Source organism: Lepidochelys kempii, chromosome 1 (assembly GCF_965140265.1).
Source record: "Lepidochelys kempii isolate rLepKem1 chromosome 1, rLepKem1.hap2, whole genome shotgun sequence".
Classification (NCBI taxonomy): domain Eukaryota; kingdom Metazoa; phylum Chordata; order Testudines; family Cheloniidae; genus Lepidochelys; species Lepidochelys kempii.
The window spans coordinates 797026-820092 of record NC_133256.1 but is presented as its reverse complement, the minus strand read 5'-3'; the positions used below and the strand labels follow the sequence as shown (position 1 = coordinate 820092).

The 23067-nt window shown below is 47.2% G+C and overlaps 1 protein-coding gene across 1 annotated transcript; it reads right to left on the bottom strand.

Annotated features, from left to right (window-relative positions):
• Positions 1 to 9123: 9123 nt before the first annotated feature.
• LOC140912830 (olfactory receptor 52M1-like) lies at positions 9124 to 10071 on the bottom strand. Its single transcript, XM_073348013.1, has one exon. The coding sequence runs from the start codon at positions 10069 to 10071 to the stop codon at positions 9124 to 9126; it is 948 nt and encodes a 315-aa protein (XP_073204114.1).
• Between the last annotated feature and the right edge of the window lie 12996 nt (positions 10072 to 23067).

The window sequence follows — 23067 nt, the reverse complement described above, 5'->3', positions numbered from 1 at the left end:
GCAAGTGATCCATCCCTTGTCACCCATTCCCAGCCTCTGGCAAACAGAGGCTAACGACGCCATCCCTTCCAATGTGCTGCAAGGAACTAAATCAGTGCACCATGTGACTTCCACCCACTGAGGAGCTGGTGTAAGTGCTGCAGCCCCACTGAAATCAGGGGAGAGCCCCTCACTAGAGAATCCAGTGGACAGAGAGCACCAGGCCTCTGTGCTGCTGCATGGACCACACGAGCCAGATCTGAGAGCGACTAAGCAAGGGTTTGGCAGCTAGGGACTTGTGGATTATGTTCCCGGCTCAGGACACTCCCCTTCCTGCTGCCTCAGTTTCTCCATCTGTAAAAGGTGGATACCCCCTGCAAGTAGTGAGTGTCAGTGGTTTCCATATGTCACCATGTCTCAATGGGACACAGCTGAGGATGCCAATTTCAGGACAAACTGCTGAGAAACAGGGCACATGCACCCCAGACTGGTGGTTATTCTATCATTAGATTATACCAAGCCAGCAACAAATGTAAATTTCTGTCTCACCAGTCCAGTGTTCCCTCTAATTTTTCCCACCCAAGTGCAGAATGAGTTTTGTTATGTGCAGCAATATGAAGGTGATGTGTGCACTTAACAAAATTCATATGGTGGGGGTGGGGCCGAGGGTTGGGATGTGGAGGGGGGTGGGCACTGACGGGGGGTGCAGGCTCTGGGGTTGGGCCATGGATGAGGGGCTCATGGCTAGGGCAGAGGGTTGGGGTGCAGAGGTGTGAGGGCTTTGGCTGGGGGGGTGAGTCCTGAGGTAGGGCCAGAGATGAGGAGCACACGGCTGGGGCAGATGGTTGGGTGTATGGGGTGATGGCTTGGGCTGTGGGTGCGGGCTCTGGGGTCGGAGTGGGGATGAGGCATTTGGGGTTCAGGAAGGTGCTCTGGGGCTATGTCAGGGACAGAGGACTCCCCCCCAGCTCTCCCGCCCCACAGCAGCACCTAGGCTGGGGGAAAGAAGATGGTTTTTGCCCACGACAGCAGCTCTGGGCCTGGGGCCAGAGGATAGGCACCCCTCCCCCAGCAGGTCCAGGCCGGGGCTGAGTTCAGGACAGGGGAAGGGCACCTTGGCCGCAGAAGGGTCCAGGCCAGGCCATCCTGGCAGGTCCCCCAGGAGGGTTCGCTGAGCACCTGAGTGGTGCTAAGAAGGCTGCTGCATAGCCATTGTGCAGCTCACAGGGAACTGCACTGGTTAACTACAAGCCAAAAATGCAGCCTCCTGAGGCATCCCAGCCTTTGGCTCACCACCTGGACACCGGACTCCATGATGAGCATTTAGTGAAAACCAATTTCACCACATATCGGGTCCTTCCAATCCCAAGAGCTCAGCCACATAGCCAGGCCATGTATAACTCAGATCTTACCTAATGGTCACGCTGCTCCCAATCCTCCTCTGCCCTGTGTGTGGAATTTTACTGTCCCGAAAAAAGCCCACTGCCTCTGTTTGTGGAAAGTTATTGGCCCAAGATGGAGTCCATGGTCACATGAGCATGTCACATGTCCTCACTCGCTTTGATGACTCACAGGGGCAGCCGTTGCCTGTATTTTTGCTGAGTGTATTTCTTCTATGGCCCATTGTGAGAGATAACTGTCCTTGATGGGCCATCAACATGTAGTTGTGTGGCCTTAATTTAAATTCTACCTGGTAGGTGTTACACATGAGCACAACCCATGTGTAAGATATCAGTACAGTGCCAATAATCAGAGCATCAGACAAAAAGGTGATATATGTATGTAAATAGCATAGTCTTACTTAGAAAACAGTAACTCACCCAAGGGTTCTGAAGGAACACAAATGTGACATTGCAGAACTACTAACTGTGGTTTATAACCTATCATTTAAATCAGCTTCTGTACCAAATGACTGGAGGATAGCTAATGTGATGCACATTTTTAAAAAGGGCTCCAGAGGTAATCCCCGCAATTACAAGCCAGTAAGCCTGACGTCTGTACCGAGTAAACTGGCTGAAACTTTAATAAAGAACAAAATTGTCAGACACATAGACGAACATATTTTGTAGGGGGAGGAGTCATCATGGTTTTTGTAAAAGGAAAATCGTGCCTCACTAGAATTCTTTGAGGGGGTCACCAAGCCTCCGGACAGGGAAATCCAGCAGTGCAAGGCTGCCCCAGGAACTCAATGAGCTCAGTCTCTTAACAAGGAGAAGGTTATGGAGTGATGTGATTGCATTCTATCAGCACTTATAATTGGGAACAGAAACTTGATAACAGTGGGCTCTTAAAGCTAGCAGGCAAAGATCTAACAAGTGTCAGTGGCTGGGCATTGAAGGCAGAGAAATTGAGATTAGAGACAAAGTGGAAATTTTTAACACTGGGGGGTAACTGACCATTGGAAGAGTTTAGCAAGAATTGTGGTATGTCTCCTTCACTGGCCACGTTTCAATCAAGATGGTACTTCTTAGCCTTAACAGTTATTCCTGCCTCCCTTCTGCGCTCAAAGACTTTTTGTAAATGTTCCAGGTGTTCTGCCCAGGAATCCAAAAAGATGGCCACATCTTCAAGGTAGGCGACTGCAGATTCTCCCAATCCTGCTAGGAGACCACCTACAAGTTTTTGGAAGGTGGCGGGTGTTTTCCGCAGCCCGAAAGGGAACACATTAAATTCATACTTCCCGACATGTCTGATGAAGGCTGACCTTTCCTTGGCGGATTCATCTAGCTGTACTTTTCAGTACCCCTTTGGTTAACTCTAAGGTAGAGATGAACTGAGCCCGTCCCAGTTTCTCCAATACCTCGTCTGTGCATGGCATTGGATTAGTTGTCTGGGCCAGTTACAGCATTTAGCTTATGGTAGTCCACGCAAAAACATATCTCCCCATCTGGTTTGGGAACTAGAACCACTGGAGACGCCCATGCACTGCCAGAGGGGAGGATTACCCCCATCTGGAGCATATCCTGGATCTCCCGGTCTATAGCAGTTTTAGCTTGAGGAGACACCCGGTAAGGTTGGACTTTAAGTGGGCGAGCATTACCTGTGTCAATGGAGTGGTATGCCCGTTCAGTCAGTCCTGGGGTGGCTGAGAACGTCGGCGCATAGCTAGTGCACAGCTCCTTGATCTGCTGTCGCTGCATACGCCCAAGGGTCATGGAGAGGTTCACCTCTTCCAAGCCACCAGCACTGTTCCCTTCGTAGTAGACACCTTCAGGCCACTCAGTGTCATCTCTTCTCTGGGCTGTAAACTGTCAAACCTTTAATTCTCTGGAATAAAAGGGCTTTAGAGAATTAATATGGTACACCTTAGGCTTTCGGTTTGAGGTGGGGGATGCTAGGAGATAATTAACAGCTCCCAGGCGCTTTTGGACCGTGAATGGTCCTTTCCACGGTGCGTCCATTTTATGGGTCTGGAGTGCCTTTAAGACCATGACCTGGTCTGCTACCTTGAAGGAAGGCTCTCTGGCATGTTTATCATACCAGCCTTTTTGCTCTTCCTGAGCCTCTTTTAGGTTTTCTTTAGCAAGGGCTAAAAAGGTTTGGAGGGTGTTTTGAAGGTTGGTTACAAACTCCAGAATATTAGTTCCTGGAGAAGGCGTAAACCCCTCCCATTGCTGCTTCACCATCTGTAATGGCCCCTTAACCTTGCACCGATACACAAGTTCAAAAGGTGAAAACCCTAAACTGGGATATGGTACAGCTCTGTAGGCAAAGTGCAACTTCTGCAACACTAGGTCCCAATCATTGGAGTGCTCGTTTATGAATTTACGTATCATGGCCCCCAAAGTTCCATTAAACTTCTCCACCAGGCCATTTGTTTGATGGTGCTAAGGGGTGGCAACCAAGTGATTTACCCCATGAGCTTCCCAAAGGCTTTCCATAGTTCCTGCCATGAAATTAGTTCCTGCATCTGTAAGGATGTCAGAGGGCCAACCTCCCCTGGCCAAAATGTCTGTTAATGCCTGGCACACACTTTTATCCCTGGTGTTGCTTAGAGCTACTCGCTGAAATGGAACCTCAATGATGGGGAGTGGCTGGAGAGGGGCTTTGACCTCGTCTTGATTATTTTCCCACTCTTTGGCAACCTCACAAGAATGGACATAAGGAGAAACGTCCTTGCCCATTCCCTCCCAGTGAGAGAGGGATACCCCAGGTTGCTGGGACGGAGGGCTCAGCTGTCCCACAGTCCTGCTTGCACCCCAGGGATCCCATCCCAGGAGTTCTGTCCTTGGGCTAGTCCCAGAAAACACAGGGACATTCAAAAGAACCTCTGTATGGGCAGGTTGTTCGAAGCCAAGTGGACTGGCTGGTGATGGCTTGTAGAAAACAACCAAGTTCTCGAACGTTCACATCTCACTTTTAAAGAACTCTTTCCTCCTTTCTTTATACAGGGAGCAGACTCCCTATGGCAAAACAGATTTTGATCTGCTCTTCCCATCCTCAAGTGGCTCTAGTGTTCAAACTGCTTGCCCTGCTCGAACCCAGGCAATGTGCCTTGCTTAGGTGGCTAGCAGCTGTTGCACCGTGAGGGGGCGAGAACAGGGTGTGATGCTGTATGATTGAATACGACCATTTTTATCACTGTTGCTACCACGGTTATATAATTGCAACAAAGGTTTTACAAATTATGTCCTGTCAGGTGTCAATGGGAAAGTTATGATTTGCTAAGTACGATTCTCCTGTGTATCTGAATGTATCATCCTTGTGTCCGATGTTGTTCATATTGGTGATGTACTAGAATGGGCTTTGTTTGGGACAGTAATATTCCAAGCACAGGGCAGAGAATATAAAAGGACCCCCGAAACATATCTGTATTGTCTTCATTTCTCTGCACTGGATTTCTAACAAGGAAGCTCTGAACAAGGACTAATAACCCCCAGACTGCTATGGTTCCTTCTAGAGAGACTTTTGTAAGCTAGCAGTTTATTCCATCATTGCTATGACGCTGATCTCTGAAACCTGAAAAACCCCTGGGATGGATCTGATCTAATAACCATTTATAACTCTTCTTATTTTCTTTTATTATCAAACCTTTAGTTTTCAATTGCTACAGGGATGGCAGAAGTGGTCTTATTGGGTAAGATCTGAGTTATAGATTGACCTGCAAAAGTGGCTGGTCTCTTTGGATGAGAAGGACTCGCTATGTGGTGGAAATTGGTTTTCACTGACTGCTCCTCATGGAGTCCAGTGTCCGGGTGGTGAGCCAAGGGCTGGGATGTGTGTAGTTAACCGGTGCAGTGAGACAGAAGTTTATGTCTCTTACTATCTTGATTTAATGTAATCATAGAATAACCACCAGCCTCTGTCTCAGCAGTTTGTCCTGAGTTTGGCATCCTCAGCCATGTCCCACTGAAGCACGGTCACACATGGACAGAATTTACTGTTGATGGGTTCTACACACAGTGTTGCTCAGATGGGGAAACTGAGGCAGCAGGAAGGAAAATGTCTGGAGCCAGGAAACGAGCCCAGAGTCCCCAGCTGCCAATCCCTTTTTTAGCGTCTCAGACCTGGCTCGTGTGGTCCATGCATCAGCACAGATTCATGGTGCTGTCCCTCCGTTGGGTTCTCTAGTGTGGGGACCTCCCCTGATTTCAGTGGGGCTGCTCCCACTGACACCAGCTGAGGATTTGGCCCAAGACGTTTAACTAGAGATAAAGCATCTGCAGAGACCAGGGAGCTGGGAGTGAAGCGTCCCAGCTCTTCCCTAGATGCGCTGGTGACCTTGGGCACATTCTCTCTGCATTGAATGGAGATGATCATTTGTTATGTCTAGTGTGCTGCTAACGAAAGGCCCTACCCAGGGCTGCAGAGTCACACACTGCCCTGATGTGGCTCCTTTCAGCACGTCGTTGGCCTGTATGCGCTCTGTAGAGTTCCAGCAGCGTCTGGTCCCTGGTAAACGCGCAAGACAAGGCAGAACCCTGAACTGTAGAGAAACCTGGTTTTGTGTCTGTAGTTTTTAGCTCTTCCTTTAATAAATTATCCCCTTTAAGAAGGATGAAAACTCCACTGATCACAGCACACAAATAGCCCCACTGTTTCTTACAGAACACGGAGGAGCAATGCCGGTTCATGGCCAGAGCACTGGTGCGGGGTGGTGGGGGGAGTCAGCACTCCTGGTTTCTATTCCCAGCTCTGCCACCGACTTATCCCTGGGGATAATGCTGCCGAGCAGCCTAATTAAAGAACTTCCAGATGTAGTGATCAAAAGCATCATGCAGAGCATAAGTTAGACTCAGCTTCACCGTTCAGCTTCAGTGGGTGCTCTGTCGTTCCACATAAGGTGCCGTGGAAAAGGATGGATAGTGGTAGCTGTGCCATTCATCTCCCTCCGTGTGAGCAACCGCGGCCACCCTGGCCTCTGCCCAGCATCCGCCTTCCCAGCTAACTCAGGGGCTGATCCCTCCACCTCTCTCAGCTGTTGTCTTCCTAGCTTCAAAGCTGATCCCTTACCCTGACCCCGAGGCCTGGCTCAGGGCAAAGGGCTCCCAGCCATGCCTACTGTTGGGACTCTGCCAGCTATAGGCTGTTAGGATATAGATATTCAGGCCTGTCTGTAAAGGCCTAGACTCTAAGAATTTAGGTGTATTCTTATCACTTTGTTGCTGGCACCCAGTGCCGAGAGGCTGAACAACAGCTTGAGTTGGTTCGTTACCCGGTGTGCTACACCCAATAATCATAACGGGGTGGAGAAGCAGAAAAGTTTATTTGCAGCTGCAAAAAGGTACAGGGAGAATAAAATCTCAAATCCTGCACAACAGAGCAGGAAGTTACACAGGCTTTTATACATCCTTTTTCTCAGCATACTTATCCAATAGCAAGCTGCCCCAAGTATCCATCTAGCCAGCCAATCCAGTTCCCAGCTAGTTCCCTGATTCTCTGTATTATTTGTTAAACTATACATAAAGCTGCTTTATTCAGCATTGTTCTTCCATATCTCCCCTGTTTGGCCTTGCTTAGTTTCAGGCAGTCTGACTCTGCAACATACTGTTGCAGATTCTCAGCATAACTGCTGTGTGTGCCTCCAGGCGGGGGGGCCAAGGACACTTGGGCCTAGTACGCAGAGCTGCTGCGAATGCCTCCAGGCAGGGGGGGGGGGGGCAAGGACACGGGGCCTTCTGCGAGGGGGCTTCATCGACACTCGTGGTCTTCCATCCCCTCGAGTTACCTAGTGGCCATGCCCCAGTGTTCCCAACAACTTGGCTAGTGATAGAGGTATAATAGAAAGAATCAAAATCACTGTCTGCCGGTGTAAGGGCCTTCTCTTACTGTGACCGTCTGAGGCCCTGTTCTTAGGCTCAGGCCTTTGGCTAAGCAGCAGAGGCAGCCATAAGCTGGGAAGCGACCGGTCACCTCCTCACATTCCAAACTAGTCACACTGAAATAAGGTGCTATTGGGCTGTCAGGCACTATCAGGACAGGATTGTATTCCTATCACCTCCAGAGAAAGGGAAGTGCCTAGAAAATGTAAAAGGAAACTTAGTTTGAGAGCATCCTGTCTGGCAAGAACTCACTTATCAATAGCTGGGATGTGAAATCCTCACTTCTGTATTGGTTTGTCATTATAGTTCCCACTTTGCTATTGTTTGTCTGTGTAATCTCTGTCTGGTTCTGTGATTGTTCCTGTCTGCTGTAGAATTAATTTTGCTGGGTGTAAACTAATTGAGGTGGTGGGATATAATTGGTTACATAATCATGTTACAATATGTTAGGATTGGTTAGTTAAATTTCAGGAAAATGATTGGTTAAGGTATAGCTAAGCAGAACTCAAGTTTTACTATATAGTCTGTAGTCAATGAGGAAGTGACTGGGCATGTTGGTGTGGGTGGGCGTGGGCATGTGGTTGTGGGAAATGGGAGCAGGGAATGGGGGTAAGAAAATTGGAATCATGTTTTGCTAAAGGGGGAAATGGGAACAGGGAATGGGAGTAAGGAAGTTGGAATCATGTTTGGCTAAGGGTAGGAATGGGAACAGGGACACAGGTGTAAGGCTCTGTGGTGTCAGAGCTGGGAAGGAGGATACTAAGGAAGGAAACTGGAATCATGCTTGCTGGAAGTTCACCCCAATAAACATCTAATTGTTTGCACCTTTGGACTTCAGGTATTGTTGCTCTCTGTTCATGCGAGAAGGACCAGGGAAGTAAGTGGGTGAAGGAATAAGCCCCCTAACACAGGCCCCCAGCCAGAAGGAACAAATCATAGAATCATAGAATATCAGGGTTGGAAGGGACCTCAGGAGGTGATCTAGTCCAACCCCCTGCTCAAAGCAGGACCGATCCCCAACTAAATCATCACAGCCAGGGCGTTATCAAGCCAGGCCTTAAATACTTCTAAATAAGGAGATTTAACCACCTCCTTAAGGAATCCATTCCAGTGCTTCACCACCCTCCCAGTGAAATAGTGTTTCCTAATATCCAACTTAGACCTCCCCCACTGCAACTTGAGACTTTTGCTGAAAGCTAAGGAAATGAGCCACACGATGGTCTCTGCCCTCAGGACTTTGCAGCTGAGCTTTCGGGCCCACATGCTGAATGATGCACAGTCTCGGCTGCCTGCCTCTCAGCCCTGCTCCTAACCCACAGCTGATTTTATATGGTTTCCTAGCTTCCCCCTCTGCTTCGGACTGGCCGGCCTGCTGCATCCTCCCTGCAGGGTCCTTGCCAGCCTGCAGCAGGTCCTGTCCCAGTCCCGGGGCAGAGGGAGCCCAGGCTGGGGAGGAGGAAGATGCAGATGATCCAGCAAGTGGATGGGGTTGGAGAGGAGGGGAGTGAGTAACAGGGGTGGGGCTCTGGGAGAAGATGTTGAGAACAGAGCGGGGCCTTGGGGAATAGGTGGGAGAGGGGAAGCGGCCTTGTGGAAAGAGGTGGGGCAGGGAGCAGGGCCTTGGGTAATAGGCAGGGCTGGGTGTGGGGCCTCAGAGATCCAGTTAAAAGCAATTAGAAAGGTGGTGATCCTATGGGAGAATGAGTTGTACACAAAAAAGATTACTCAGTTTGTTACACTGACACAGCACGGAAATGCCAGGAAAGGGTTTAATGTCACTTTGACTGTCCAGTCAGTGATTCAGAGAAGGGGTCCTAGCACCATTTCACCAGCCAGGTCTGTCCAGATCTTGGTCTGAGAGCCAGAGCACCAGCAGAAAACTTCAGGCCCCTGTATGAGTAAAGAGCCGGAGCAGCCTGTCCCGGATCTGTTTCGTCCTCACCCCATAGATTATGGGGTTTAACATGGGGGGCATGAAGAGGTACACATTGCCAATGAGAACGTGGAAATGCAGGGGCACATTTTGGGCAAATCTGTGCATGAGGGACATGATGAGACTTGGGATGTAAAAGGCTAAAATGACAAAAAGGTGAGAGCCGCAGGTCCCCAAAGTCTTGTCCCATGCATCTTTTGTGGGGAGGATGAAGATGACCCTGAGGATCTGGGTATAGGATACGGCAATAAAAATCCCATCCAGACCCATCACAAAGAATAACACAAAGAGGCCGTAGTAACTACTAACACGGGTGTCGGCGCAGGCCAGGCTCACCATGGCTATGTGTGCGCAGTAGGGCTGGGGGATGACGTTGGTTCTGCAATATGGCCACAGCCTCGCTAGGATGGGAAAGGGCAGTATGACTATGATGCCACGGAGCAGCACGGCCAGGCCGATTTTGGCCACCATGGCGTTTGTCAGGGTGGTGGAATGTCTCAGGGGATGGCAGATGGCCACGTAGCGATCCAGAGCCATGGCTATGAGGATCCCAGACTCCAACACAGATGAGATGAGAATGAAGTACATCTGGGTGAGGCAGGCACTGAAATGGATCTCCCTGGAATTGAACCAGAAGATGCTTAGCATTTTAGGCAGGGTGGATGTGGACAGGACCAGATCAGTGACGGCCAGCATGCAGAGGAAATAGTACATGGGCTCATGGAGGCTTGGTTCCACCTTCACAATGAACAGGATGGTGAAGTTCCCAAAGACGGCTATGACATACATGGTGCAGAAGGGGATGGAGATCCAGACATGGGCCGCCTCCAGCCCAGGAATGCCCAGAAGGATGAAGGTGGAGGGGTTGGTGAAGTGGGTTGTGTTGGAATCTGACATGGAGTAGGGGAGAAGGTGTCCAACTCTGAGGCAGAACAGTGTCTCTTGCATGTAGCATATGTTCCCCTGACTTCCTGTATGTGCCCAGGGTCTAGGGTGATGGTCGCAGCACATATACCTGGATGAAGAGACAATGTGAATATGAGACACTGCATGGAGGCTGTTCTCATGGGGGAAGCAGATTGGTCGCTCTTGACACACTGAAGAATGACATTTTCATTATTCAGAGAAATGAATTATGAAGAACTTACCCTACTAATGCCAATTCCATATTTTATGGTGCTCCCTGATCAATAATTCCTACACTCCATGGTGCGGGAAATCTTACTAAGCACCAGAAGGAAATAGAAGTGTGGATACTGGTTATCCATCAGTGTTCCTTAGGCCTTGTCTACACTACCATGTTTTTTTCGCAAATAAGTAGATTTAGCCAAGGAAACAGTGGGGGTGTACACACTGCAAAGCCACTTTCAGTGGTAGAAGTCCTCAGTTTCAGTGTCAGAAAATAACCACCTTGGGAAGAGTTTTATGCAAAAGTTTTGTTGGCAAATTGCCAGTGTAGACACTTTTGCTTGTTTTTATCTCTGTAACTGGACTCCACAAGGCATCCCACATTGCCCATCCTGAGTGCTCTGGTGAACAGTTTCAACTCCTCTCCCCTCCACAGAATCATAGAATCATAGAATATCAGGGTTGGAAGGGACCCCAGAAGGTCATCTAGTCCAACCCCCTGCTCGAAGCAGGACCAATTCCCAGTTAAATCATCCCAGCCAGGGCTTTGTCAAGCCTGACCTTAAAAACCTCTAAGGAAGGAGATTCTACCACCTCCCTAGGTAACGCATGCATCTGATGAAGTGAGCTGTAGCTCACGAAAGCTCATGCTCAAATAAATTGGTTAGTCTATAAGGTGCCACAAGTACTCCTTTTCTTTTTGCGAATACAGACTAACACGGCTGCTACTCTGAAACCTGGCATTCCAGTGTTTCACCACCCTCATAGTGAAAAAGTTTTTCCTAATATCCAATCTAAACCTCCCCCACTGCAACTTGAGACCATTACTCCTCGTTCTGTCATCTGCTACCATTGAGAACAGTCTAGAGCCATCCTCTTTGGAACCCCCTTTCAGGGAGTTGAAAGCAGCTATCAAATCCCCCCTCATTCTTCTCTTCTGCAGATTAAACAATCCCAGCTCCCTCAGCCTCTTCTCATAAGTCATGTGTTCCAGACCCCTAATCATTTTTGTTGCCCTTTGCTGGACTCTCTCCAATTTATCCACATCCTTCTTGTAGTGTGGGGCCCAAAACTGGACACAGTACTCCAGATGAGGCCTCACCAATCCAGGTGAACAGCTTCCGCCCGTCCCTGTTTAAAGTCTCGGAAAAATTGAAATTCCCCTTCCTGTTTGCTGGGTGTGGAGTGCTCACATCACACTTTCCTAGTTGGCCATGGTGGCTCAGAGCTTGGGCCACTGTGGATCTGCTGGATCTGCTCAGTATTTGGGGAGAGGAGGCTGTGCGTTCCCAGATGCACTCCAGCTGTAGGAACGTCAATACCTATGGGGCAGATTTTGTGCAGCTTGTGGGAAAAGAGCTATGATCAGGACACAGCAAGGGGAAGGAGCTGAGGTACGCATACCAGAAGGCAAGGGAGGCAAACAGTATCTGTGGTGATGTGCCACAGACCTGCTGTTTTTCTAGGAAGGTGGATGTTATCCTCAACAGTGACCCATTTCCACCACCAAGAGCCCTGTGGGTACTTCAGTGGGGGTACTCCTGTCAGTGAAGTTAATCCACCTCTCCGAGAGGTGGTAGCTAGGTCGATGAAGAATTCTTTGGTAGACCTCATGCTGTATATACCAGGGTTAGGTTGCTCTAGCTACATCTTTCAGGGGTGTGGTTTTTTTTTTTCAATTGCAAAAAAGAACAAAAGCAATTTTCATTTGCATTAGTAGAGGCATAGCTTGCCAGTCACGGCGGGGGGGTGGGAGAGTAGCCCTTTTCTTGGTCATGGTGAGGCCTCAGCTGGAGTATTGTGTCCAGTTTGGGTTTCCAATATATAGGAGGGATGTAGAGAAACTGAGAAGGTTCCAAAGGAGAGTGAGAAAGATGATCCACAGGATGGAATGCAAGCCATACGAGCAAAGGCCAAAGGAAAAGGTTATGTTTAGTATGGAAAAGGGAGGATTAAGGGGGGATATGACAACAGTCTTGAGATACTTGAAAGGCTGCCATTAAAGATGCGGAGGAACATAGCCACATAGATCAAGAGGCAATGGGTTCAAACTACAGCATGGCAGATTTAGATTTAATCTCTGATAAACTTCCCAACTGTGAGAACAAGAGGCCAATGGAACTGATGCTCAGGCAGGTAGTGGAAAGTCCTTCACTAGAGGTTTTCAACAGGAGGCTGGATAGTTATCTGTCTTGGATGGTTTAGTCACAACAAATCCTGCATCTTGGCAGGGGGTTAGACTAGCTGATCATTGTAGCCCCCTTGTAATCCTATCACTCTTTGATTCCATGATATAAAAGACCACATGATCTGACGGTCCCTTCTGATTTTGACGCCTATTAATCTATTGATATAGAATCATAGAATCATAGAATATCAGGGTTGGAAGGGACCCCAGAAGGTCATCTAGTCCAACCCCCTGCTCAAAGCAGGACCAATTCCCAGTTAAATCATCCCAGCCAGGGCTTTGTCAAGCCTGACCTTAAAAACCTCTAAGGAAGGAGATTCTACCACCTCCCTAGGTATTTCTACCACCTCCCTAGGTATATAGAAAGTAGTTCATGCATTTATATGTATTCTGTCAGACAACACACGAACAAGGGAACATTCAATTACATTGAAAGTCTGAACATAGACAATTCATAAAGGAAAACTGTATATACAACCCATATTTGGCCTGTGGAACTACTTGCCACAGATATTATTGGAGCAAAAAGCTTAGCTGAATGTGATTCACAAATGGATTGGCCATTGGCCATTGCCTGAACTATTTTATATATCAATAAATTCATAGGCTTCAAAATCAGAAGGGACCATCAGATCATCCAGTCTGACCTCCTGGATTACACAGGTGTCATAAATATAAAGGGAAGGGTAAACTCCTTTAAAATCCCTCCTGGCCAGAGGAAAAATCCTCTCACCTGTAAAGGGTTAAGAAGCTAAAGGTAACCTCGCTGGCACCTGACCAGAATGACCAATGAGGAGACAAGATATTTTCAAAAGCTGGGAGGAGGGAGAGAAACAAAGGGTCTGTGTCTATCGGTATGCTGCTTTTGCCGGGGATAGAACAGGAATGGAGTCTAAGAACTTTTAGGAAGTAATCTAGCTAGGTATGTGTTAGATTATGATTTCTTTTAATGGCTTAGAAAAGAGCTGTGCTGAATAGAATGACTATTCCTGTCTGTGTGTCTTTTTTGTAACTTAAGGTTTTGCCTAGAGGGATTCTCTATGTTTTGAATCTAATTCCCCTGAATCTACCCTGTAAGGTATCTACCATCCTGATTTTATAGAGGTGATTCCTTTACTTCTATTTACTTCTATTTCTATTAAAATTCTTCTTGTAAGAAAATGGCATGCTTTTTCATTGTTCTCAGATCCAAGGGTTTGGGTCTGTGGTCACCTATGCAAATTGGTGAGGATTTTTACCAAATCTTTCCCAGGAAGTGGGATGCAAGGGTTGGGAGGATTTTGGGGGAAAGACCTGTCCAAACTACGTTTCCCAGTAAACCCAGTTAGAGTTTGGTGGTGGCAGTGGATATTCCAAGGACAAAGGATAAAATTAATTTGTACCTTGGGGAAGTTTTAACCTAAGCTGGTAAAAGTAAGCTTAGGAGGTTTTCATGCAGGTCCCCACATCTGTACCCTAGAGTTCAGAGTGGGGGAGGAACCTTGACAACAGGGATTTAAATTTCACCCAGTTACCCCAGTACTGAGCCCCATAACTTTTGCTTGAGTAAGACCTGGTCGACACTAGGATTTTATATTCCATTGTCCTCCTGTTCTTACAGTTGGGAAGTTTATCTGAGATTAAATCTAAATCTGCCATGCTGTAGTTCATACCCATTGCCTCTTGATCTACGTGGCAATGTTCCTCCATAGTTTTAATGGCATAGTTAAGTCTGTCAGACACCTTGACTTACAAGACTTCATTTTCAATTGCATATACCTTTACCAGCCATGTACCTGAAATTTGCAAAGCAGGGTGTCTACTTCCGGCTGAATTTAATTTTGAAAGTATCAGGCATAAGAGTTCAGCCCACTTCTAGCATGAAGCTAAGGGAGAAGATGTCTTGCCCATGTTGAACAATTGTCATATTTAAGCACGTGAGGAGCCGTAGCTCCTCCATGCTTTTCAGCAGAGAAAGTCTGGTAACACCCACCCCCCACACCACCCTGTTAACAGCCAAAGCCCTAAATTGCAAGGGGAGGAGGTGGCGGCATCTGTGCATTAACACACAGCTGGACCCTGAGGTTTTTTCTCAGTTCTTACTCCAGACTGGATGTTTTCCTGGATGATCTGCTTGAGGGCTCGTCTACACTTAAAACACAACAGCGGGGATGCCACAGCGCTTCACTGGGACCTGAGCAAACTACGGCCCATGGCCTCCGATTCTGGCCTTGTACTGGACGTCGACTAACAACTTTCGTCCTGAAGGATCCACTGTGTGATGGAAATGAAGCCACCTTAGGGCTGGAGCCATCACCGAGGGTCACAGCAAAGAGCAAAAGAGCAAAAGAGGGGCATTTTGGCTCATGGTACTAGTGGAAATTCAGCACCTGTGGCAAGGGGCCTGGGATGTATAGCGGCTGTGCGGAGCAGAAATGAATTCAGACCTATTCTCTATCCCATCATGCATACATTGCACTTGGTTTGTCGAACTGAAAGAGATGGTACCTGTGATTTCTGAGATGGAATTGTCTTTGCTGGGGATCCTCCTCATGTATCCGTGTCCCACACTTCTCTCATCCCAGCATCTGCAGCAACATCCCACACGGAGAGCTGACAGCACTGTGCATTGTTTATTCTATAGCTCTGTGCAGTCCCAGGGGGGTTTGCTCAGCCTCTAGGGGAGAAGCAGCATCTGGATGGAAACAGGCTGGAGACCAGACACTCTCTAGCTCATGTCTCTGTTTCCATGTCTGTACTTCTGTGTTTGTTATTCAGCTTCAACAACAACCAATAATTGTGGGAACTTCCCAAAGGGAGATGAGAACTCTTGGGCTCTCCACTGAGTCAGAGGGGAATTGGCTGCTCTGTGTATTTGTGTATAATTAAAAATTATAGTTGATTACTAAGAAACCTAGGGAAAGTGACTCGGTCTCGTAGGGTCTGATGCTGTCGAAATGCCCAGGAGCGATGGGTAGATAGTCAACAGACGGACCTGGAGAAAGATGACTGAGGGGAGACACGAACGCTTTCTGGAGGCACAAGGGATTTTCGCTACGGTATCAGAGATCAGTAATTCTCATCAGTTACTATTATCACACCACGTAGAACCTTTCTTTGAACAGGAGGACTTGTGGCATCTTAGAGAGTAACACATTTATTTGAGCATAAGCTTTAATGCGCTACAGCTCCTCCTTTCCTTTTGTGGATACAGACTAACACGGCTGCTACTCTGAAACCTGTCATTGAAGGATCTTCAAAAGGGCTAGCAAACGAAAATCACTATGTACACATCCGCATTATATCCATAGCTAAACTGAGGTACAGGGAGACATGACTTGGCCAAAATCAAACAGAGAATGACAGACCCAGGAGTTCTGAGTTCTCTGCCATAAAAATGGTTTCTCCATCAGTAACTGAGGGCATGATAAGTGGGAAATGGACTCATACTGTTGTAGGGCCTGTTCATTGGGGGGGGGGTGACGGACTTCTGTAGGGTGCCACCTGAAACAGCCTGTGAGGTTGTGAAAAGCAGCAAGCCCCTCCAGGTCTTGCACTTACACAGTCATACACAGACAGAGACACACACACCTGAACTTACATGAAAACTTTCACTAGCCACTCGTGAACCAACAAGAGAGAGGCTCCAGCCAGTTCCCCCAGCTCCCCAGCCTAGGTCCTCAGAGCTGTACTGTCTTGCCCTTGTCGGAAGACTGACCAGTGTAAGTTTACTGCCCTGCCCCCTTCCCTCAATGTGGAGAGGACAATTCACCAGCCCCTGTTGCTGAGCAGATTTCCCTTTATACTTCAAATAACACACTGTTTTAGGTAAATAAATAGAAAGCAGATGTACTAAGTTCAGAAAGATGGATTTTAAGTTGTTATAAGTGTAACCCTTGGGGTTTAGAGAACATGGCCCCTTTAAATCTTTTTCCAATTGGGGAGGGGAAGCAGTGAGAGAAAGGAGGGAAACTTGCGGGGGGTGGCTCTGGAGCCCGGGGAGAGAAGGGCTGCAGCTGGGAGGCCCCGGACAAAGGAGGAGAGAGAACCTGCCTGAAGCCTGGGAAGGACAGGGCGGCCGATCAGGGACACCCCAGGACAGGAGCCTGAGGAGCACTGTGCCAGGGAGGAATCGCCCGAGAAGGACAGGCCGGAGCTGGACCCAGTATCACTGCTGCCCAGAGCTGCATGGGGCTGTGAGACCTGGGGCTGGTGACTCTGCATTGGGACTAAGGAGGGAGGCTGTAGCTAGTTAAGTGGGGAGGTGGTTGCTCTGGGTGGCTTTGCAGAGAGCAGCAGAAGAGGGCACCGGAGGGGTTTGTTGGGGAAAGTTCACTGGCGCCGAAGACGACCAGGAACACACAAGACTCCCCACTGGACTGGAACATTGCTCGGCACTTCTGAACTCTGTGTGCAGACGCATTGCTGGGCGTCTGCCCTGGCAGCCTGTGCTCCCACTGGGCATGTGGGGCCTTGGTTTGGATGCAACCCTGTTCTACTGCTCCCCCATACGTCCCCTGGTTGTTTTTCTCCTCTCATCCCTCTGTAAATAAATATCTCCCTTTGTTATATCTCCTGTACTTTTCCGGTGGGTGGGTGTGTTCACTCTGGGGAGTTTGGAACAGGTGCCCCTGGGGTGGAAGGATTTTCCCTGCTGCATTCCTGCTCGCACCGTCTCTTGGCCAGAGCTGCCTGCAGAGCAGGCTCCGGCTTGGCCACAAGGGCGCTAAAGTTACGTAAGTTACAGAAAACACATCAAAGTTGGTTACTTAAGAAATAAACAAAATCAATCTAAGTTCTATAGGCTAGACAAGATTTGAATCATGGAGTGCCTCACCCTGATGGGACAAACAGCCCACCCATCTTTCATACAAAGGCTAGAAATCCCTTCAGTTTGGGGTAACATCCCCAGTTCGGCCCTTATTCCTCAGGTGGTTCCGGGTGTTGAGTTGTGGGGGGAGTGAGTCCAAGTGACAATGTCACTTTCCCCCATTACAGCTTCTGTCATGTGGAGGGAACTTCATTTTTCCAAGCAAAATCCCCCAGCGCAGTTAGTGGAGAATTTCAGGCACAAGACGGAGTCCAGTGTCACATGAGCTGGTCACGTGCCCTTGCATGCTTCGATAATTCATAGCAGGGACCATTATCCATATCCTGGCTCAAACATTTGCAGGAACATCCATCAGGTGGGGATAATCTTCTTCTAGGGCCTATTGTGTTTCTTAATGCATCATTACCTTGAATGGTTCACTCATAAAATACTGTCTAGATGGGATGTTGTCAAGGTTCCTTCCCTACTCTGAACTCTAGGGTACAGAAGTGTAGACCTGCATGAAAACCTCCTAAGCTTACTTTCACCAGCTTAGGTTAAAACTTCCCCAAGGTACAAATTAATCTTATCCTTTGCCCCTGGATTTCCACTGCCACGACCAAACTTTAACTGGGTTTACTGGCAAACGTAGTTTGGACACGTCTTTCCCCCCAAAATCCTCCCAACCCTTGCACCCCACTTCCTGGGGAAGGTTTGATAAAAATCCTCACCAATTTGCATAGGTGACCACAGACCCAAACCCTTGGATCTTAGAACAATGAAAAAGCATTCAGTTTTCTTACAAGAAGACTTTTTAATAGAAGTAAAGGAATCATCCCTGTAAAATCAGGATGGTAGATACCTTACAGGGTAATTAGATTCAAAACATAGAGAATCCCTCTAGGCAAAACCTTAAGTTACAAAAAAGACACACAGACAGGAATAGTCATTCTATTCAGCACAGTTCTTTTCTCAGCCATTTAAAGAAATCATAATCTAACACATACCTAGCTAGATTACTTACTAAAAGTTCTAAGACTCCATTCCTGTTCTATCCCTGGCAAAAGAAGCATACAGACAGCCACAGACCCTTTGTTTCTCTCCCTCCTCCCAGCTTTTGAAAGTATCTTGTCTCCTCATTGGTCATTTTGGTCAGGTGCCAGCGATGTTCCCTTTAGCTTCTTAACCCTTTACAGGTGAGAGGATTTTTCCTCTGGCCAGGAGGGATTTTAAAGGGGTTTACCCTTCCCTTTATATTTATAACAGATGTGAACTACATTGTGGCTGTTACCGAAGAGCAAACACATTTGAAATACTGGTACATAGTCAATATTCATAACTTTAGGTACAAAAAGAATACATGCATACAAGTAGGGTGATCATGTTCTGCAAATGATAACTTTTCCATTGATACATTACATGACAAACTTTTTATTAAAAAACATTGTAATCAAATGACCGTGGTAAATATGGGGACACAAGGGTGTTGCTTTGGGGCAAATAATATCAGAACTCACCCATTAGTTTACTGCAGGAGTGTTTGTCAATGACTAATGCAGTGGAAGTGTGCCAAAGGCCTTAAATAGGTATTGACCGTACAACTCCCAAATGTTGCAAACATTGTGGTGTTATCCGCAGGTGTTCTTGCAGAGTTTTGTGTCCCTCCAACACTTTGTTGATCAGTCTAGTTATCTCAAAAGTCAGAAAATGTGCCTTCTCTGGGTCACTAGAAAAACTCTCTTAATGTCTGTGCAGCATTGTTTACCATTGTGCTTTTCCAGCTGGTGATATCTCAACACAGATATTCAACAATGCCATAAGGTGGGGTGACTCAGTTTCCCCTTTTACACAGCAGACCAGGTTTATTATAGTTTCCCTGCTGAGAGAAGCTTTGAACCTCTTTACAGATGTTAGCTGAGAAGCACTATCCCCATAGGGCTTCTTGTTTACTGCTCATAGCAGGACAAATAGCTTTTCCCCAAAGTGTTGCATATTACACCTTCTCATTGGATTTACCATCAATACCAAATTCTTTGTTGTTAGGTTTACTATTAGTATAAAACTTTGCATCATCAGATTTAACATCATCATCAAATCTTTTATCACAGGTAGGTGTTTCCATGTACTTTTATTCTACCTTGGACAATTTGGTTTGTTCAACATCCATTGTGTCGTTCAATTCCTCTATGAACGTTGGCATGTATTTATTTACTGTTTTTCCTTTTCCCTTAGTGTCCCGTTCAGTAGGGATCTCAGTCTAAGTTTATCTTTGGTGTCTTGGTATGCCCAGGGTGAGGTAAGGATGTAAGGGGACTTTGCATGTTTGCTCGCCCTCTGTGGAGCATCGAGGAATGGGGTAAAAAGGAACATGCTTCCCACCAAGTGTAAAACACTCTGTCTGTGCTTTATTCATAATAGATTCTTGTGTCTGCTCAAAATCATCACCTAGAGAAGCCATCTCATCCACCGTTTTCACACTTTTCTCCCACAGACACTGTGTTACATCATCTTAACATATATTTAAGAAATGTTCCTGAGCAACAACATCAAACATTCCTTCAAAGCTTGTAACACCTTTGCTCCTTGCCCACTTCCCCATCAAATCCTTCATTTTATTCACATATTCCGCATTACTCATACCAGCACCCCTCTGAGGATTTGTCAGTTTCACTCTATATGTTTCAGGGGTAATCTGAAATTGTTTCAAATATATTTCTTTGAAATTAGAAAAATCTAAAAGATTCTCAATTAGCATTTTATTGACTATATCTAGATCTTCACCAATTAACTTTGCAACTAAAGTGGTTATCAGGAATCATAGGAATCACATACAGCGTCTCAAAGCTGGTGAAGTATTCAGCAATATCACCTGCCTCATTGTATGCAGGACACAACTGTTCTGATTGGTGGATTTTTGAAGAGGTCCCTGCCTTTCTCCTTTCCAACCACTGACCACCTCTCCAGTCAAAGTTTTTTTTCTTCTAGCTGTGTTTTAAAGTGTTGATTTGTGCGGGGAGTGAGAACAGGTGGTGATAACACTTCCCCCTTTTCTAGCTTCTGCCATGTGGAGGGAACTTCATTGTCCCAAACCGAGATACCAGCACAGTTAGTGGAAAAGTACAGGCACAAGATGGAGTCCAGTGTCACATGAGCTGGTCACATGCCCTTGCATGCTTTGATGAGTCATACCAGGGGCCTTTACCCATATTTCGGCTACAAATGGGGACAAGCTTCCACCATGGCCCATTGTGTTCATCGATGAGCCATCCAGTCGAATATCCATTTGCAATGTGCTGGCTAGACTGGATATTAACTATTTTGTGGGAGTTACCACAGGAGGAAACACATTTGAAATACAGGTAGCTCATCAACATTTGTTACTTCAGCGGCAAAAATGATACAGACACACAGATAGGATAATCACATGCAGCAAACCACGGCGTTTCCATAGATTCCTCACATGACATATTTTGTACAAGATTTTGACAACTATATAACAGCGGTGAAAGTGGGGTGCCAGGGTTTTGCTTTGGGGGTAGAGAGTGTCACAGCAATGTACCTATAGAACTGGAGCTCTCTGAATCCTAATTTGTATTTTTATATAAGACAGACATCCATGTCCTGAAAAAGACTGCATTCTCCTCTATACCGTAGGAGAAAAGCATGCCGAGCTACAGAGCAAAGGAAACTACTCTCAGGGCCTTGGCGCTTGGTGTGCAGTTCCCCGCTCCCGGAGGGAGGCACCTTATGGAGCTGCATCCCGAGACTGGGCCTAGAGACCCAGAGCTAGAAACCCAGAGCTCGAGGCAGGACCTGAATGCTGCTCTGACTCAAAATCACATGGGTCCAGTATGTGGGACCCAAACGCACCATTCTAGTGGGTGTTCAGCCATGAGCGCTTGAGCAGGTCTGTGACAGCAAACCTGAAGCTGCTTCATTGACGGTAGGGGACTGTGAGTGGAAGGGAAGTGGGGCTGGGTGATCCCAAACCTGTGTGAAGAGGTCCACAAGCAGTTCTCTTCACCCTAACGTGGTTCAGCTCTCCCAGACTCTCCCATTACTTCAGCACACCCTTGCCATAGCTCCCCATTGGGCGCACTGTGTTTCCAGTTTCTCTTTTTCTGGGCACAGGATTATTAAAGCAAGAGACCCAGGCCTTGCAAATGGGGTTTCGAAAACATTTCCTTTTCTTTAGGCAGCACAAGCGATACCGAATACACACAATAAAATACCTGCACACCATTCCCTGCCTCAGTGAACAAAAGATCATAAGAATGGCCATACTGGGCCAGATCATAGCTCCATCTAGCCCAGTATCCTGGCATTGGTCACTGTTGGAAGACAAGTACTGCAGAGGGAATCCATACCATGTCAACCATTCCTAGCTTCTGGCAAACAGAGGCGAGGGACACCATCCCTGCTCATCCTGGTTAATAACCATTGATGGGCCAATCCTCTTTGATTTTATCTAGTTCTTTTTTTAAACCTGTTATAGTTGTGACCATCCCAACATCCTCTGGCAAGGAGTTCCACAGATTTGCTCTTTGTTGTGTGTTGGAATGCTCCCTTTTTTTTTTGTTTTAAACCTGCCCCCAATTCCTTTTCATTTGGCGACCCCTAGTTCTTGTGTTATGAGAAGGCATAAATAACACTTCTGTATACGCTTTCTCCACACGAGTCATGATTTTATGATATTTTCCATCTTATTATCTATCCCTTTCTTAATAATTACCAACATTCTGTTCCCTTTTTTGACTGTTCCTGCCAATTGAATGGATGTTTTCAGAAAACTATCGACAATAACTCCAAGATCGCTTTCCTGAGTGGTAAAAACTCATTTAGACCCTATCATTTTATATGCATATTTGGAATGATTTCCAAAGTGCATTACTTTGTCCACTTCACCCTGGAGGAAACTGGGATTTGTTCAGAGCCCTTTGCGGTGTCCAGGGGCCACCTTGCAGAACTCCTAACTTCTCCTCCAGCTTGAGTCTGTCTCTCTCCTGCAACCAGAGCCCTGCAACCAAAGAGTCCCCTTTGCCGCCCTTGTGCCTCTCTCCTACCCCAGCTTCTTCTGGTTCATCCAGTCTCTGTGTTTTTAAAGGGCTGGACCAACCCCTCCTCTCTCTGTTCCGTTTTCTGGGGAGGTTCCATTCCTTCCACGCCCAACCCTCTGTAGAGAAGCTGTAGAAACTGGCTTTTATCTAGAATGCAGTTCCTCCCTTCTTCTGTCCCGGCGAGATCTGCTTTGGTGCTGAGAGTCTTAAATGACCAACCTATTTATAGACAGATGCCTCCGCCCCAGCCTCTGGCCCCTGAGCACAAGGTGAGTGAGTGAAGAGTACAGGAAAAGCCCAAAGACTTCAGGATAACAAAGGTTCAGAGCATCAAATGAGACTTCATGTGGTTTCCACCCATCGTGGTTTTACCTGGACAGTCTGTTTTTTGGCTGCTGTTTCTGGGTGCCCGTGTCATCCAGACATGGGCACCCAGACACAGAAGGGCTAGTGCAAATAAGAAGCCCACTCAGAGTCCATGGCGACAGTTCTATGATCACATACCACGGTGAGTGATGTCAGATCATGAAGGGGCCAGAGGCCATGGTGATGAATGTTTTATATCCCTCGATTAAATTAGACAGTCACACACTGCTCAGATGCCGTTCTGCTGGAAGATATGGAGCACGTTCTCCCAGATCTGTTTGGTTTTGACCCCGTATACAATAGGGTTTCACATGGGGGGGTCACCCACAGAGATTGGCAACCGGGATGTAGACATGGTGGGGGAC

What these genes read in the sequence shown, in the direction of transcription:
- LOC140912830 (XM_073348013.1), bottom strand. Translation starts at nt 10,071, where the DNA reads ATGTCAGATTCCAACACAACCCACTTCACCAACCCCTCCACCTTCATC.